This window comes from Cicer arietinum, chromosome 1 (assembly GCF_000331145.2).
Source record: "Cicer arietinum cultivar CDC Frontier isolate Library 1 chromosome 1, Cicar.CDCFrontier_v2.0, whole genome shotgun sequence".
In the NCBI taxonomy this organism is placed as follows: Eukaryota; Viridiplantae; Streptophyta; class Magnoliopsida; order Fabales; family Fabaceae; genus Cicer; species Cicer arietinum.
This window is the reverse complement of record NC_021160.2, coordinates 2,149,458-2,170,170: the sequence shown is the minus strand read 5'-3', so window position 1 is coordinate 2,170,170 and position 20,713 is coordinate 2,149,458. Positions and strand designations below refer to the sequence as shown.

The window sequence follows — 20,713 nt, the reverse complement described above, 5'->3', positions numbered from 1 at the left end:
GAGAGAATGGTGGTGGGGTAACATAGCAGTGGGAAGAGAGTCTAACAAGGTCGTTGTTTCTCTATCAGAATCAGAATGGAATTCAGAATGTTGTTGTCACTGTATAATAATAATAAAATAAATAAATAAATAAATAAATAAATAAATAAATAAATAAATAAATAAATAAATAAATAAATAAATAATAATAATAATAATAGAGTGAGTGAGTGTATATCTTCTCCGGTTTTTTCTTAACTAAATTATTCTCTCACCTTTCTTTTTCAGCGATTCTAGAGCATTAGCTTGCAATTATCTCATCTAAGTAGGTACGATTTTTTTGGATTTGAATGCAAAAAATTCTCATTTGTTACATTTCCGTCTAACTGTATAATGACTCATGAAAGATACTTTCCTAATTATTTGTTTCTAAATTCAATCACACGATCTCTTTATTTATAAATATATTCCAGAAATTGCTAAAATTTTCAAGTAACAAGTAATTATTATTGTTTTTTATACGGAGCATAAGAAGTACTTCCTCTAGTTTAATATAAGAAGAAAAATAAAACAATATCAAAACCAATGAAATTATTTATTGCGGTAATTTATTCGATATTTTTTCAAACATGCCATCTTAAAAAATTGTCATATATTAAATGCATTTACTAATATTAAAAAGACATATGTTAAATGAGAGTAATAATATTCTTTTAAACAATAAATACTTGGCAAAAGTTGTGACTTTTCCTTATAAAGAAGATCCAAAAGATACTCTAAAAATTTTCTTCTAATATAGATCGAAGAGAGTAATTAAAAATTGTTAAGACCTGTCCATTTTTTCATTACTATAATTTTTAGACAAATAAATGATATTAATGCACATATTCTTAAAATATTCAACATTAATTAAACATATATATACCAAAACTATATTAATGGAGATCTTTATTTATTTTAAAAAATAGAGAAGATCTCTAACCAATTATTAACAATTAAGTTTAATAAAAAAAATTATTAACAATTTAGATTTTATTTGTTTAATTCCATTTTTAGTTCTCTAATGTTCAGACTAAGTGTGATTTTCATCCCTAAAATTATAGTGTAATCAACTCTTATACTTTCTATTGCACAAAAAACAAAAAATCACCTCTCCTGTTTTGAAAATTAAGTAGTTATTGTTTGTTATCAATTTTATTTAATAAAATATTTTTTAATTCTCTATGAAATAATTTATGAACAAAACTTGTGTGTATTTTCTCATTAATAAAATTTATGTGTATTTCTGTTAAGTTATCAACTACATGAAAAAAATATATAAAATTTAAATAAAAAAATATAAAATATGTACCTAAGTTTTATCCCATAACATATTTACAAAATAAAAAGTTAAAAGTTTAGCAAATCTAAACTAGTAACTACTAATTTTATTTGGATGAAGGTTTTTTTTGGATAAATTTGACCTTAACTACCTAACTCATTTTCAAATTTAAATTTAAATCAACATTATAATTAAAGGAACACTAAAACTAACCAAATTTTTTTTATGTACAAATTTTTCGCTTATAACAACACAATATTCTTTTCAAATTAAAATTAAAATTTTAAAACACGCAACAAAAATATAGAAACTGAATTTTATGAAAGTTTAAATGATTTTAATATATTATATACCTGAAACAAACTAATTAAATCAAAACATGCACTACACAATAAACTATAATAAAATATTAATGCAACGAAATAAAATAAAAATGAATAGACGAACACATTTGATATGTTACCGATGTATGTTAAGATTTTTTAAATACTTTTATCATACAATGTTAATATTGACACAAATCTATAATATTTCAAAAGATTTTATATTTATATGAAAATTTATGTAAGTAATGTATATGACATAAACATTAAATTTTTCTACGACGATTCTACAAGTAATTTAGTAAAGAGTTATTATTCTGCTTAATAGTTCAGTATAAACAATCAATTATTAATTCAAATTAACGTGTAATAAATTTTTAAAAATTATAAATAAATATCAATTAATAAATTATATAGTTATAAATTTTAGATTTATATAAAATTTTATGTGTTTGATAATTAATACATTATATCAATACAGTTGAATTAATAAAATTTATAATTTATATAAAGATATTAAACGAAATAATTTATTTCAGACTTAGTTATAAAGTTTATATATTAAGGTATTCAAAGGATTTTATAAATTGTAAGATTGAGATTTGAAGAGGAGAAAATTGAGCTTTTTTAATATTGTATGAAATTTAATATTTTAATGGATAAGCTTTGAGACCTGTCCAAGAAAATGGACAAGCTTTCAGTAGATATAGCTAGATTTAAACAATTAAATTTGTTCAATTTGAGATAAATTTGTTTTTAAAAAACTACAATTAAGTTAAAAAGAACTTTTTTATTAATTAACCCATTAATCTAACAATCAGTTGCATAACTACTACTACAAGCAATCGGGATTCAAGTTTGAGTTTGAATGGTTGTTTCCTTTTTCTCGTAATGAAAGGGCAAATTAGTTGTGAAATGAATATTGGTTGACAACTTATTTATTTAATATATTCAAGATATATTCAAAGTCACATCTTACAGAAGATTTTATAAGAAATTACATTAACGAAAGAGAAATTATCCTGGTTTGCAACAAATTAATCCAACATTATTTCTATATAAATACGAGTAATTGAAATTCATTAACGAGATAGTTTTAAAAGATAAGACATTTAGTAAAAAAGATGTTAAATGAAAACATTATAATAACATTTGAGAACTAAATCTACCATAATCTTAGAATTAAACTCAAATACGAAAAAAATAAATAAATTTATAGTTAATTTAATACTTAACTAAAGGGTTCAATCCACCCAAATTAACCACGTTATGAAAATCCAATCAACTATAAAAACTTTGATGAATTTGTCATTAAAATCTCTATAATACGTTCGCAAACACTATTAGTATTATTTTTTAGAAAACAAGCATTATTATTAGTAAAATGAATGTCAAAATCATCCGCATTAATCTCACACTCATAAAAATAATGAATATATCTCAAATAATCTTAAAAAATTATACAACTATAATGGAATTTCTACGGCAAGAAATTTTTTATTTATATAAAATCATACACTAAGGATTTATTTGATGTTGAAATAAGATATTGACAAATAAAATAGAGGAGATTGACAAAAATGAGATAAGTGATAGACATGACAAATTCTTATTTTATTTGTGTAAAATTTAACTATCATTGTATTATTTTATAATAACGTATTTAAGTTGAATCAAATAATTTTTAAAAATCAAAACTCATATTACTACACAATACTCAAGTGAGATAAGTCATGAATTTATACATTGAGAAAGATAAAATCCAAATTTTATCTTCTTTCCTTTATGACATATATAGCAATTGTTTAAATGGGCTACTTGGTTTCTTTCTCTTCTAGCAAAAGCATGAGAGTAAGAAGGACAAAAACTTATTATAATGTAAATGGATGTTACTTAAATTTCTATATCTTTTTTTATCATCCATGTCTTTTTCTCTGGGTACAATCCATTCATGTACTTTTACTCACAATGTTTTAGCTATTTTGTACACATAGCATCCTCTTAAGATCAACTTTTAACATAGTATTGTGTATTATACACATAGATATTTTAATAAAATGAGTTTTATATTTTTAATAATTTCTTTTTAATATATATAAAAATCTTAAATGATATTTATTATGAAACAAAGTAAGTATGAAATTAATTGAAAATAAAAATTACAAATTTTTCTAAAAAGAAATTGTAAACAAGCTAGCTTAACAGTAACTAACCAGTAAGAAAATCTGTCATTTCACTAGTGATCAGAGTTTACCTATGAACCTATCAATCACTGTCTATTTCACATAAGAAACCCAACTAGACTAGGTAAAGCATCTTCCATTGAGTGAATCTCTCCACTACTATTACTAAACTAGAGAAAAAAAAAAATGGATCAAAATATAAGGAAAGTGACTATGTTTAAATATAGAATTAATTTTAATTTTATAATTCTTATTTTAAATTATTTTAAATTTCAAATTTATTATTTAATTTTTTTAGACGATATAATAAATATCATTAGAAATTTTACATACAATTATGAAATTTTAAGTTTAAATTTGAAATATAATATTCAACATAAAAATATCGTTATTTATCGATTAAATTAAAATATTACAATATTTAATTTATTCTTATATAAATATAATTAAATGCATATAACTTTATACTCAATTTATTTTAAATTAAAATTAACTATTAAAAAATGAATTTTTATAGAAACAGAATTAACCACAAATTTAACATTAGTAAAAACTATTAATATAAAGAATAAGAGTAAAGTTGCAATGAAAAAAGTTGATGGTGATAAATCAAATCGAACATATGCCTTTTGGCTCCCAACTGCTTTGTCTCCCACATCATCCAAACAAGAGCAGAACAGAACCCATGTGGTCTTTCTCTCATTACCTTCTTCTGCTGATTCTCACTCTTTTTTGTCTTTTTTCTCTAAAGTCTTTTTGACTTTTCCTTTATGAATAATATTCTTTTATTTAAATTCTCTCTTGTCTCATTCTGCAGCACCTAATATTACTACTGCCCCCACTCTACTGTATATTGTGTGGGGATACCCTTCAAATGACTTGTCATTCTAAGCCAACAGAGCAACTCTTGGCACCCAATGTAATGTCCTTATCTCTTATAGTAACGCAAATGTGTCAAATTTTGGATTTTTATATTTTTTGGCGATTTTAGTCCCACTAACTCGTTTTTTAGACACTTGGTATGGTCCTAAAAATGTGTCCATGTTTTGGAAATAAATGGGTCACTTCCATTTGTACCTTTCTATAATATTAATCACACAAAATAATATAAACATACAAACGTGTTTAGTATTCCACATGCAAGACCAATTATTATTATAAAATTAATATATGTTTGTTTTAATGGTGAAAGATTTAGATACGTAACAAATGTGGCAGCTGTAGTTGGATCACAAATTAGTTAAAAGTTTCGTTTTGTGGTGATATATAATCAATTTTTAAATTAAGAGTCTTAATAATATACTTTTTATCACACATTTTTTATTATATTCTATTTAATTGGATAAAATTTACATAAATTTCATTAAATTATGTGGGTTCCACGTGAAATTGATGAGACTTATATTGATTTTAATCAATCAAATAACGTGTATTAAAGAATGTGTTGTTAACATTATTCTTCTTAAATTTATTTAAAGTGACAAAAATATTTATGGACTCAAGTAATTTTAATACAAACTATTTAAATATTCAATAAAAATTAGTTTTATCATGAATGTATACAAATATATTTTTGTTAGATTCAAATGTAATTGGTTAAATCATAATCGACTAAAAACGTTGTAAATGATAGATATATAATGTAACTTATATACCTAATTTCTTAATATTTGGATTGAGATTTGGTCTCAAAGTCTCTCGTAAGTCATTGAACATTTGTTTCGTTATTGCTCCTAACGCTTCTTCGGACTTCCAACAAGTGGTATTAGAGCAATTGTTTGAATTGGTGGGGGACAAGAGTGCATCATGGTGTTGGACATTTGTATCAAAAGTCATGCAAGAAATGTGTTAAATATTGGATAAATAAGAATGATGACTCATATCTCTAATGTTTATCTTGTGGATAATGAAACATTTGGTCAATGCTCTTCATAATCTCTCGAACTCCCCAACAAAATTATTCTACATGTATGTTTGGAATTACATTTGTCACACCCCAAAGCAATTTTGCCTCGAGTTGTAATGTATGTGTGGATGGACACAAGGTTTAACAAAATAATTTAATTTATATACACCACAATGTAAATAATTTTTATATTGCCAGTGAATCGCAATCATCTAATGTTAAAAATGTTTGACTTGTATGGTAATAAACTTTAAAGTAATGGACATGAGTGGTTGTGATATATCAACCGTGTAAAATAGCATTCCATACAAATTGAATTATTAGCAAAATCACGATCATACCGTGATTTTGTAAAGCTCTCACTTACCGCTTTTTTCAAAATTATAGTGGTTCATTATAATTAGGTCAATCTCATCTCCAATCCAAACATGTGTTTAGTACGCCTAGTCACAAAGTTAATGGCAGTAAAAACAAACATCTACTAGTTAGTTACAAATTTTGTTCCTTTTATAAGCTCTCATCGACTTTTCAAAAATATTAAGAAAAATAAAGAATGAATTTAAAATGTCAAATTTATGTATAGATGTTCTCATAATAACCTTTGTATTCGAATGTATTTAACTTGAATTTTCCTATTATAAGATAAATTAATAATATTAATAAAAAATATGTTTAAAAAATAAATAAATATATTTAGTGTATGTTTAATTGTACTTTTGATGGAGTCAAAGTCAATTTTAGAAGTATAGAATTGATTCTGACGTGTTTGGATAATGTTGAGCATAATTGAATTTTTTTGTTCAACTAACTTTTGTTTAAAAATATGCCAACATAAATAATTTCAAAATTAACACACTTTTAATTAAAATCAATTTTACAAAATCAATTTATTTTAGTCCGGATATAACGAAACGTAATTTGAAATAGTTGATATTTATAGATAAGTTTGATTCTCAATTGTGCTTATATTTAATTAGAGATCTAAAGGTAGTATATTCATACAGTACTGTCAACTCAGTAATTCCCATCCCTATCATTCATAGCTGGACTTTTAATTGTATGCTATTAATTTTGATTCTCCTTTTTTTTTTCTTTGTCATGTGCCCACTTATTTTCACAGGCCTTAATTGAAATTTGAACCAAACCCACCTCCATTCTTTTTCTTCTAATGCATGTCCTTTTAAATTGTTGTTTCTGTTTTAGGACCATTGGCTTAGCTATGCCAATATAATGTTTAACTATGTAACAAAGTGTTTGTTGTCATGGGCATGTCTTTTTCAGCCTTGTTATTTTGAAAGATTCTTGATAGCATTCAGAACAAGCAATTAGTCATCATCGTGCAGTTTTAGGAGCAAGTTCCCATAAATTGAACAAACAAGAGGTTTCCTCCAATATGATATCTATAACACATCAAAAAGTAGGTATAGTTGCTTTCATTATTGCCTGTCTTGGTCAAATAGTTAATTTCAGAACTCAACTACATATAGTTAAGATCTTTATGCTTCTTTCTCTATCATCATAGTCCAATTCATGATATCAACAAAATGGGCCATGGGCTTAAAAGCAGATAATACAAAAACAAACCCAACAAGTCATTATGGATAAACAAAATTTACAATTAACTTTTTTTCTCTATAAACATAACTTTTATGTAATGTCAAACACATAATATTGGGCGGATGCTACCACCATATGTGTGCCACAGTAGAATATTGTTTAAAAGTTATTAAATGATTTTAAGGAACATCAACTATTTTTAAAATATAAGTTAAAGATTCTGTTAATTTTTATGATTGAAATAATGACTCAATTGATTTAAGTTCAATAAAAATAAAAATAAAATAAATCGTTGAATAAATATTAATTAAATCATTGTTTTAATGTAAAGACAAATAAAAAGATTATTTATACTTTTAAATAGTATCGTCAATTATTATTAAAATTTAATATCATTTTTAATCACTAACTTATTGTGGATCATCTATCATGCAATTTTTTCTATTGTTTTATCGATAGTTAAAAAATTTAAAAGAAATTAAATGATTAAATTTAACTGATTAATAAATTTTAATTAACAATTAATTGTTAGTAAGAATCTAAATTTTAAATTATAAATAAAATAATTCTTAATTAAATTTTGAATTGAATTCCACGTCACCAAAATCTATTTCCCATAACAACCGAGAACGAAGAAAAAATAAAAGTTAAAAAAAATATTGCTTTTGCAAAGTTGTTATTAAATGCCTAACGGTGTGAGACATGTGGGGATGTTTAGACATTTTTATAGTAAAAAATGTTATGGGCAACACATGTTGAATAGTAGTGCTACCAATGGCCTAATGGGTAGCACTCTTTTTTCATCCTTGAAGTTAGTATGTTATATTAATGTGTTTAATTTACTAATCACATGCAATGGTTATTGCTTGTTGATTTATTGCTGCTGATGACATTAAAAAAAATATAAATAATGATACACAAAATCTTCCAAAGTTGAAAGTAGATAGAGATGAGAGATTGCAAAAGCATGGTGTAATATTAAACCAAAAAGTATGGCATCTAAAAAAATAAAAGGACTATATTTTGATAAACACACCTATGTCTATGTAGCCGAACTAGTGTTTGCTTAATGAGAAAAAAGTAGTATCAAAGATCCCCACATTTCATGTTTCATGTTGTAATATTATTAGTACTATGTCATATAGATTTGCATCCATGCTGCTATCTTTTTAGATGCTTTCTCAGCATGTTGTCCTTGGATTTCTCTCCTTTGTTTCTTTCTGTTTGTTACCTTGCCTACAATATCATCTTTTTTTAGTATTTGTTATTCCGAGCATGTGTTATAAGATCAAATACATATATAGTATTTATATACACATATAAAAAAGAGATTTTTCTAATAATAATAAAAAATTAATTTTATTTTTTGCTAATATTTAAAAATAGTGTTTCTTATGTATGTCTAGACACTATTTTTTTAATTTTGTGACCGTACAAGAATATCAAGCTTGTGATCCCCACTCTTTTTCTTTTTCTCTAAGTTTAAGCAAGAGACTATTATTTCAGTATCCTTTTTGTTCCTTTTGATTCAAGTGTTCAATGAACGTAACTTTTTTTCTAATACATTGAAACTTTAAATTTAAAAAGCAGGGCCAAAGACTATAAGTTATTCCTAAATTACGAAATTAAACTTAGAATTAGAATGATCTCATTCTCACGGATAAAACATTTCATATACTTATGTTCATGAGTATAATTTCATTTCTAGTTTCTAGTTAGAGATACTTTAATTTTCAACGAAAATGAACTCTCATAATTTAGAGCAAGTTAAGTAGATTATTAAGAGAATTGCTATTTAATGCGAAAGAAGACAAACACTAAATACATATGTTACTTTTTTATTGAAATGTCAAACTAATATTTTCCTTTTTGGTGGGTTACATGAGAGAGAGAAAATATAAAATAAGTGTTAGGGCACTTCGTTTATTTTTTATAGTGTTGTTGTCATATTAGTCGTCATTTCTCAATTATTAATTACTTAAATATAATTAATATATTAAAAATTAATATAATAATAGATTACAAATATAAACAAAATTAAAAAATATTTAACTCAAATTTTAAGACACGCATTAACTTTCACTAATATTTTAGAACGGGGAAGTATAAAATAAATAAAATATCATGTAATTAATATTTATGCCCGACCCATAGTATCTGTAAGTTGAACCACTACATAGGATCCCAAAATTTTGAATACCCAAAAATATTAATTATATGTCTTGCAATTATTTAGTAGCATAATGTGATGTTTTTATACATGCAGGGTTGAGATCATCGATTTCTAAAAGTTACAATTTTTTGGTGTCTAATACTCAATTTTTAAGATTACACTGTAATCCAAAAGTTTCCCACTCATCACTATTCACACCCATACGGTATACTTTCAAATAGGAAGAAAACACATTCTACCAAAATTCCAAGTGCTAACATAAAAATCCACGCTAGAAAGGAAGGTTAATCAAATAAAATAAAATAATCCTTAAATTTTTGTTTCTACCTACTCAAACCTTGGAAAATCCGGAAAATTATTTGTTATGTGTCTCACATGCTAACGTAATACTTCCTCACTTCCTCGTTATTTTTACATTAAGAAAAATTAATATTGTAACTAATAAGACTATTTTATATTAAAAAATGATTAAAATATCTTTTATATATAGATGTATTTATATTTAGTGAGAAAAAAAAATCTTCTCGATAAGTATTTATAAGTAAATATAGAGGTAGTAGCAAAAAGAACATAAAATAAGACATAAGACATAACCACACCAAATTAATGTAATGATATATATATAGTATCACAAGAAAAACCTTTGATTTCAGCTCCATTAGTTCTTGCTAGTCGATGCTCACAAGTCAACAATTTTTTGTTTTCTCCGTCACATTTCTCTATATCTCTACCCTCTCTTTATATTGTTAAATTTCCCACTTCCCACTCACACAAAACATTACAATTGAAAAATATCACTAATTAATATACTTTTTCTATAATCTCCCAAATTTCTCCAATGGGGTCCCTTCCTTCACCACCACCATCACCTTCCCCTGAAAATCCCCTTTCCAATTATGTCATGGTAACAATTTTTTGTCCTAGAGAACCAACGCAAAATGTCACACTCCCTAATTCAATTGAACTTTATTATCCATCAATTAACACATGGACCAATGTTGGCACAATCCCTGGTCTAATTGATGATCAAGTGTTAAAAGATTTTGCTATGGTTTCATTAGGTGATTTTATTTATATAATTGGTGGCCAAATTTGTCACAAAGAAAAGGTTCATGTTAATGATGATTCAGCTGAATTTCTTGACGAAGGTATAAAAGTTGTAACAAATGTTCTACGTTACAACATAAGAACAAATCAATGGTTCAATTGTGCACAATTAAATGTTGCAAGATATGATTTTGCTTGTACTGTTTGTGACAACAAAATATTTGTGGCTGGTGGAAAATCCAAGCTGGCAAGTGCAAGAGGAATTTCATCATCCGAATTGTACGATCCAGATCATGACACGTGGACCCAATTGCCTAATTTGCATATTTTAAGGTACAAATGCATAGGTGTGACATGGAAAGGTAAAGTTTACATTGTTGGTGGTTTTGCTGAAAGAGAAAATTCTGATGTAACAATGCCAAGTATAGTGGAAAGATCTTCAGCTGAAGTTTATGACATGGAAGCAAAAAAATGGAATGTTATTGGAGGAATGTGGCAATTGGATATTCCACCTAATCAAATTGTGGCAGTGAATGACACACTTTTTAGCTCAGGGGATTGTTTGAATGCATGGAAAGGACACATTGAAGCTTATGATGGAAAACTTTGGAATGAAGTTGATGGGTCACATATGAGAAATCTTTCTACTTTGGAATATAATTATGAAAATTGGCCACTTAATCAAAGATTGTATTTGACCATGGCACCAATTGGTAATAGATTGTTTTTTTTGGCTGGTTATAGGGTAGGTGGTGGGGAATTAGCTAGGACTAAGTCTGTTGTTCATATATTTGATACTTCAGCTAGTGTAGATGCTTGGAGGAGTGTTGAACCAATAGAATTGGAAGGTGAGAAAGAGCTTTGTAGTCATTGTTGTGTTGTGCAACTCTCATCACCATAATTCCCATTACTCTAAAAGGAAAAAAAATGGTGAATGTTTAATTATAGATTATATGTTATGGAATGATATTAACATATTCTCTAATGCACTTTTTTTATTATTAAGTATAAAATTTACGTGAGTTGAGTTATGAAATAAAATATGTGGATTTCACTTGCTATTTTGAAAAAATTCGCATAAACTTTATTGGAATAGTAATAACAAGTGGATTCGAGAAGAATGTGTTAGAGAATATCAACAGTAATTTTGCATTTAGATGTTTAGAGAATATCAACTTTTCAAGTTGGATTAATTGCAACTTGAGTTCCTTGATGATTGTTTATTACTTACATCACTTGTAATAATCATTCATATGATCTCCATTAGTATCATCTATATGCTCTAGGTTCATAGCTAAGTAACAACTTCAATTCCCTCCACCATTGTGCATTGATTTCAAGTTTTGTTCTTGTTTGTAAAACAAAATAATGTGTGGTTGTTCATCAAGCCCAGTATCTGGTCCATGGACAAGCATAACTGGCCCACACTGTCCATTGTAGTCTCAAATATGAAGTTATCAAAGCCCATACGAAGGCCCACTACATGAATCAAGCTCCAAAAAAAAAAGTAAAAAAAGCCCAAAGCTGATTCCGTTGAAAGAAGCATTGGGAGTGGATCAAGTCAACGAGTGAAAAGTATTTTGAGGGCATGAAAAGAAGAGAAAGTAAGGTAAGAAAAGAGTCTATGATTGCACGAGCCACCCATACTCCATTGACCATGACCTTACCCTATCTCATGTGGGCCCCACATTCTGCTTCTCAGTTTTCTGAAAAGTGTTCTGTTCATTGCTTCAAATCTTCCCACGTGCCATATGTAGCAGCATGCACGCGTGAAGTTTTCTAATCACTGCTTAAATTTTCGTACTATTCAAATATTTTAGGAAATAAGATTAACTTTCTTAGACCATCTCCATTCTCCACCTATCAAAATTCACTCAATAAGATAGCTACTATTTTATTCTGCTACTATGGAGATACCAGTAGAAGACGTCAAAAAATATTAAAAAAAAGATACCGATTGATATTTTTTCGATTTTAAATATAACTAAAAGAATATTAAAAAAATCGATTTATTTAGTTTAATTTTTTTTAATAATATATCAATTTTTTTTTAACAATTTTTGTTTACATTTAAGGTTAAGTGTCTATTAAAGATGGTGTCTTTAATAAGGTAAAAAAAAATATAGTGTCTTTAATAAGATTTATGGGGAACCTATACATTTATAATTTTTAATATTAAAATACATGAATGATATTGATATTTGATCATTTGAAGTTATTAGTGAAATTTATTTAATAAGTTTTTTGAGTTGTTGAGTTTGAGAGATCGAGTAATGGTTAAGGTATTAACATTAAAAAATAAAAAAAAAATGAAATATACTTACACTTAGACTCATTTAAAGTATTCAAATGAGAGATCTCAATTGTAAATATTTTGCTAAATTCGTAAACGTAAATCATTTTGAAATAATAATTGTCTATTAAATAAATAAATAAAAATAAAGTTGTTTTTGGTATTTTTTTTTAGTAAATGTTAATCAAATTTGACAGACCAAAATGTTAATTTATTCTAAAATATTTTATAAATGTAATTAATTCAATTGATCAATTTTCTATAATTTTAAAGACTAACATGTCTATTTACATTAAAATATTTATTTGGAATTATAAAACAAATTGATTTTTGAAATTATAAACATCATTCAAATTAATCCATAAATTTCATTTTATAAATTGACATATATATCTATAAAATTATAAAGTATCATTCAAATTAATTCAATTGTAAATTTTTATTTTTGAAACTATTATGTGACAAACTTATTAAATATGTGACTCTTTTATGTTAATTTCACATCAATATTATTATAATATTGACTAATTTATCTATTAAATTAGATATTTCATCAATAATTTATCCATACACAATACAATTATTGAAAATTTTGCTTATAAGATATTAAATTTAATAGATAAATTAATCTTTGGTAAAATAACATTGATGTGAAGAAATCATATATTCAATTGCTATTAACTCTAATTGTTAAATTTTATAATTTCATGGATTTATTTATAAATATACAAATTTTATGAGTTAATTTGATGGACAATTATAATTTAGAAAGAAAAAGTAATATATATATATATATATATATATTTACTTTATTTATTTATTTATCATCCGATGTTGATTTTGTTTGTTTATGCTTTTGATTTGATTTTGATCTTGAGGCAACATAAACTGTTTCCTGATCATCTGAGCCTTGGAGACAACCTTGAGGGCCACATGATGGCTTTGGGCCTCAAAAGATCGACATATAGGAGACTTTTAGATTCCTCTTGTCTATTAAAATATGCTAATTTCCAATAATGCATGGGATTTACCTTCGGAGTTAACATGTGTTTGGTCACACGACCAAACTTTATTTTATTATAGTTAATTGTGTAAAATTAATTTGAGTTACAAATAAATAAAAAGAAAGCAAGCTAGAAATACAATTTTTAAAATATATTTTTTATTGATTAAAATTTATAAATATTTCATGAGTTTTGAATAAATTTGGTGTGACACATGAATTTAATCAATAAAAAAGTGTTTTACAAATTGTGTGTAAAATAGTAATTGTTAGTATTATTCATAAAAAAAAATGTATGTGTATTTTTTTGTGTACTTTTCGAATGATTCTTAATTTAAAATATATATTTTGTTATTAATTATTTTTAAGTTATAAAATAAATAAAATTTTCATTGATTAATAATTTAAGAATCATACAAATTTTTGTTAAAAAAATATACATAAAATTTATCTTTAAAAATATATTGAATATATAACATAATTTTTATTTGTATAAACTTAAAGAAAGTAAATTTATGTATAAAATAAATAAATAAATTTTATCGATTAAGGTGGCTTATAGGGGAGTTCACGTTTAAGCTGATAAACAAAAAAAAATTAATCCACGCGGCAGATGTAATATGATATCCTTTTGTGAAAATTATTCAAACCATACCAAATTTTGATCTTTCTTTTTTAATTCAAACTCAACCACATATATAAAAAATTTAAATTTGAATCATAAAAAATGAGTAAAGTAAAAAGGTATAAAATCAATTATTGTAATGTAATTTTAACAATTTCATGATAATTTATATTATATCTCTATAATATTTATTTTTTATTTGTTAATCAATAGTTAATATTATTCATTAAAATAAGTTGTTACTTTAGAGAATTCAGATAATATATTGTAATACTTATTAGTAATATTTTTATTGTTTAATAACTTTTTTAATTTAATATTTTTTTGTTATATTATAAGTATTAAATATTTTTTTTCTTGATAATTCACTTAAAGTTAAGTCACTTCAAGAATTCTCACACATAAAAAAAGAATGAAAACTATGGTGCAACTTTTATATTGATTATTTTATGAAGTTATTCGACTAATGATATAATTTGACCACAAATCTTCTATTCATGTCAACTAATTCACTTGTGATATCTGAATCTGCTAGCAATATCTTATATTTTTCCATGACAATGATATAATGTCACAATGATATACTTCAACTTCTTTTAGATATTATCAATTATTTTCTTTCACAAGTGAGATATGTTTAAAATTCAACTAAGAGCTTACTTTGGTGGTAATTTATTCAAAGATCAAAGTTTTCTTATCATTAGGAGTGTGAATAGGTCGAATCAAACTAGGTTTTGAAAGACATGAGTTTTGTCTACAATCTATCATACACTTTTTTTCGACATAGAATGACTTACTCTAAAAACCTATTTTACATTAAAGCATTTAAATAGTATATTTATATTTAAAAAAATGTTAAACTAGATGAAAAACTAATAAAATAATAAACATAAAAAAAAACTAATAAAATTATACTTTTTTTACTCAATAAATATTGATTTACTAACAAATAACAATGTTAATAATTAATAATCAATATATATATATATATAATCAATAAATAATAAATATCTAATAAATAATAATCGATCTGATCTCTCTCTCTATATATATATATCAATCTAACAGATTTAATAGTTTTTTTTACAAGTCTAAGTATGACTTATTTAAATCAATAGACTTTAAAAAATACTTAAATCTAATATTTTTATTAAATAAATCAAATCAAATTATATTTTAAGTAGATAAAGTTATAGATTCTTAAGAGACGATATAGTTTATTTTCACCTCTATTTATTATATATCAAAAAATGTTTGTGAATGTTTTTTGATATCCACAAATATTTTTTTAATTGATTACAAGTTAATATTTTTCCTATAATGATATATATAAATAACATTGACACCGATATTGCTTTACCATACAGCAATGTGAAATTTATCCCGATCATGTGTAATTACAACTAACTCTTATAAAGGAGCTCATTAATCACTATCTTTGTCAAACTAATGATGATGCATCCATAATGCATGTGAGAACTACTAACATGACTTTGCCTCGTCGGGTCAATTAAGAACTTTCTTCTTTTACTCACTAAGTTATTTTTATGCCATCATTAACATATTTTTTTCGTTATTATCTAATAAACTTCAAATTTTATTGTTTATATAATGATCGTTGAGTTATGTTGAATTTTAATAAACAAATATTATGTTTCTAGTTTTGACAAGCAAGCAAAATATCAATACAATTAATTCTATCTATCAACCCACCAACACACAAAAGAACACAGTAGTACAAAAATTTCAATCTACCCAATCTATATATATATATCTTATATATTTACTGGACACAAGTTTGTTAAGTTACACAATCCCTAATTTCCAACCTAAATAAAAAAAAAAGTAATGGAGAGTAAAAAGTGTAAACATAAGTTGAATTAGCCTTTCCATTTTCCAATGTTTAAATGAGCGACAAGGTAAGACTCCTCTTTTGTTTTTCTCTAAACAGTCAACTTAGTTTGTAATTTTTTAACTATACTATCCAATTTATTTATTTTACCCTCCCTCTCGAAGGTATAAACTCAATATTAAAAATAAAAAATAAAATAATCCAAAAAGGCAAAAAGCAAAAATATGATAAAAATTTCAACCCTTGTTGTTTTTCCGTTTTTATCGTTTCTCTCAAAACAGAGGAGAAACAGGGTCCTCTAATCCAAATTCCAAAGTTCCTCTTTTTTTCACCTTCCAACCCAACCCACATGCTCCACTCTCTCTCTCTCTCTCTCTCTCACTCATAGAATAGTTCTTGCACTATACTACTACCAATGTTATTGTGTTCTGTTTGAAAGAAGAAGAAGAAGAAGGTGTTGAATGATCATTAATATTATGGTAAAAGAGTGTAAGTGAGAAAGTGAAAGAAGAAAGCAAAATGATGATAATGGTTGGAGCAGAGGAGCATGTTGTTGAGAATGTACAATGGCCACCAATAGGGGCCCCACTAAATGTACAAAGAGATGAACAACAACAACAACAATATTGGAGTAACACCAATTTCGACAGTTCTGTTAATGCTGTCTCTTTTGGTTTTGTTGCTACTGCAATTCTTATTTCAATGTTCCTTCTTATGGCTATTTTTGAAAGGTTTCTTAGACCTTCTTCTCCTGCTTTTTTTCCAAATGCTCGCCGGAACCGTCGTCATCTTCACTCTCCGACCACCCTCCGTACCAAGCTTGCTCACCCATCACCAAAAGTGAGTTCATTTTTTTATTTTATTTTTTTCTCTTTCTTTTAGATTTTTGTTGTGAGTTTCCAATTTCATGGTACTAATATGTGATGATAGCCTTTAAGTTTCCTAAACCTGACAAAAATGTTTTTTTTTTCTTTCTAGGTTGCTTTTACTTATCACTCTCATTAATTGCTTCTGTTTTCCATGTTTTGTTATGTTTTTTTGTTGAACTCATTTTTCTCATTTCAGTATCTTGTTTCTTTATCTCTTTTTTAAGGGTTTGTATTTTTTTTCTGTTCGAATACCACACAACAATTTAGGATGTGTGTTCTTTCATATGTTTAAGCTGTTCTTCTTCACTTTGGTAAATAAATGTACTATTCTTTTCGATTTGAAATATAAATAAAGAAATCTGATGTATTTAATTCGAATTTTCGATTAAATATATTTTTTATTTATATTTGAAGAATAATTTAGTGTAGTGTTTAGATCTTATTCATGATTATTACCCAATTCCAAAGAGATTAAAAACATGTCAATTGTCAAATCTAAATTTAGTATCTGACCAACTTTTTTAATTTTTATGTTTATTTGAACTTAAGAACTCTATCATAAATAACCCCACCAAATTTCCCATTTCATTCCCCTTGCATTTTCTAGTACTATGAAATACCTTCATCATGAGTGAAATGTGTTGTCTTGTGCTTTTTTATGTAGAGATCACATGGTCTTTCTTATACAAGTTTTGTGTTGAAAGTTTGGTCCCTAACCTTGAGTGTTTGTATTGTACTTAATTATTTATTATCCATCTATGTGGGAGTTGAGTTTGAGACCCACATTGCCCTTCATGTTCATGTGCTTCCACCCATCACCTCCCAATCTCAAATCATACCCTACATCACCATTTCTTGTCTTATAGCATTCATTGTCTTCTATTATCCTAAATATAGCTACTAATTCAAAAGGAAACCCCACAATATATATATAAGGAGTGAAACTAGTTTATAAAAAATGACACATTTCAATATGTTACTAACAATACAAATATTGGTCGTTTCAAAACAAAACTCATAATGGTATTTCAATTAGAAAAAGGGATATATATATCGGAGAAAACACACTTCTAACATCATAAAGAGATTATACATGAGTTTATTAAAAGTTAGACCTCTTGGTTTATAAGTCGGGTTTTATCGGTTTATAAATATGAATTATTTCCATCTTAAAATTTAATAATGGCTAATACTTTTGTATTACTTTAGAGTTAATTTTCAATGTAATATTGTATGATGAGGTAGTATCATGCAACAATTCTCATGTCTACCTTGTGTCATTCCTTTGGAGGAACACACTAGGCCCACCCACTTATTTAACCTAGGGGTTCAATAGGAGGGCACAAATTGATTGGGACATTGTCTCTTGAGTTGTTTCTCTCAACTTTAACAAATGTAGTAATTATTTATCTAGTATTAGCATTGATATTTTGAATGCTAAACCCCACTAATCAAATTATATAGAATTTAATAATTTAGATGTTTGGCATTTTTATCACATTAGGGATTTCACTGTGGTGTTAATGGAATTGAGAATATTGGATTAGAGATCATGCTTTTGCACTTGGCCTTCAATTTGAGATTCTTTTTATTTTTTATGATAACGATAGATTACCAATCACGCATTGTGTGATTTTTATTTTTATCTATATCAAAGATGTATGATATAAAAGTTAGTGTGTCATTGATGTAACTAATCGTGCCCATTAGAAAATTGGATTAGAAATTAATCAATTCATAGGGTAAAGACAGGGTGAGCCCAAGGGCCAAAAAACCCAAGTAATTAGGCCTCAAAATTTTGAATAAAAAAGGTCCAAAATAATTTAATTTAGTTATGAATATATAATATGACATATAAGTTTGAGATGTTCATTAAGTTAGTTGGTCCAGATAAGGGCTCGTATCCGTCTGACTCAAGTTCAAACAAGGATGCAACAAAATTTGATTTTTTTAAGTCATGTGTTTTTTATTTTATTTAAGAAAACCTGATTATAATATTTGCTTTTGGTCTCTAAATATTATAGGTTAGCCCTGAGTAAAAATATAGATCCTCATTATTGAATAATTGTAATACCCATGTGATTTAAATTAATCTTCATTTGATGTGGAGTATTGATTTTCCTTTGTCCTTATCTTTACAAGTTAGTGGTTTCAATACTCAAGTGATAAACATGTAATACAAAAAATTCAATGATTTCATACATGTTCTGTTTTTTTATTTTATATTTTATTATAGTATACATGTTCTATTGTTCTATTTATGCTAGCATACACTTTTTAAATCCAAATGCAACCGTTATGCTTTTATTAGTACTTTATTTTCTGTAGATCCATACATCATTTTTGTGTTATAGTATATATCTAGGTGGACATATTTAATGTCCTTTGTATTAATATATATCTATGTTAAAACTTAAAAGTCAAATTTGTGATATGATGTTGGACAATGTTGGTGCCTTTTCTAACATGTCCTGACGTAAAGAAAAAAGAAATTGAAATGTTGGGTTATATGAATAAGTGTTGTTTCTATTTTTATTTATTTCATTTTGTGCACAAGTAAGGTCCACTAGGGAAAAGATTCCTTGTACCTTGTGAATCTTGTATTCTAATCTTGTTGTTAAATTGCTTGTGAATTATTAGTGCTTTGGCTAGGCTATTTTTTTTTTCTTTCTATAGATAAAATGGTAAAAAAATCTCGCACACAACTGCGAGGTTCTAGATACATGCTATTCAGTTTAATAATATTGACATTTGTCAGTTGAACATTAATTTTATTTTGTTAATTTGCTTGTGAATTATTATTTCTACGGAAAATGATTTGTCATGTTATTTATAGTGTCTTGATGTAAAATGAGTATTTCATTTGAGCACTACTAGTTATATAGCAGAATTTGATTAATCTATTTATGCAGATGAGTGTTTTTACAAGTTGGGTATCAGTTTTGATGCCTGGAGATGAGATTCCGACATTCATCGCGCATCCGGCGCCTGTACCGTGTTGCCCGGAACGAATTTCATGGCCTTCTCATCATCAGCATACAACATTGTCTTGTCCCAATTCCAACATTATGCCTAATATCAACCATGTATGAATGAGAGAATTGAATATTTGACAATGTTGTACAATCTGCAAATTCAATCAAGGAGTTGATGAATATTAATTTATGTGTGAGGATATATTGTTATGGAGGTTTAATTTCCATAAACATTTAGAGAAGCTATCTTTCTTTATGGTAGCTCATACTATGTATGTATATAAGATTTAGTTTAGGTGGTTCTCAATGGATGATCAAATGTTGTGATCTAAAAGTATGTATGCATGTTTTTTCCTTGTATTGTCATCTTGTTTTAATTTAATTTTCTTGAAAATTAAAAACAGCAAAAAAAATATCATAATTTTGTAATTAAAATTCAAGATGAGAAATGAAAAATTTATAGGATAAACAACAATCATGTTTAACTAATAAATGCAGGGTGCATAAAAATCATGATCATTCATATGATAAAACACTAAATCATCATTTGTCGGATATTATAGTTAACTAAACTTTACGTTCACCACTATGCCTTGGGCTTGTTTTT

At 26.1% G+C, this 20,713-nt stretch overlaps 2 protein-coding genes across 2 annotated transcripts; both read left to right on the top strand.

Annotated features, from left to right (window-relative positions):
- Positions 1-10,119: 10,119 nt before the first annotated feature.
- On the top strand, positions 10,120-11,502 carry LOC101509433 (F-box/kelch-repeat protein At1g16250-like). The gene has a single exon (XM_004485681.3). It carries the CDS (start codon positions 10,281-10,283, stop codon positions 11,388-11,390), a length of 1,110 nt encoding a protein of 369 aa, XP_004485738.1. The 5' UTR covers positions 10,120-10,280; the 3' UTR covers positions 11,391-11,502.
- Positions 11,503-16,552: 5,050 nt separating this feature from the next.
- On the top strand, positions 16,553-20,466 carry LOC101509108 (uncharacterized). Its single transcript, XM_004485680.4, has 2 exons — positions 16,553-17,102; positions 20,044-20,466. The coding sequence occupies exons 1-2, from the start codon at positions 16,782-16,784 to the stop codon at positions 20,221-20,223; spliced, it is 501 nt and encodes a 166-aa protein (XP_004485737.1). The 5' UTR covers positions 16,553-16,781; the 3' UTR covers positions 20,224-20,466.
- Positions 20,467-20,713: the final 247 nt, after the last annotated feature.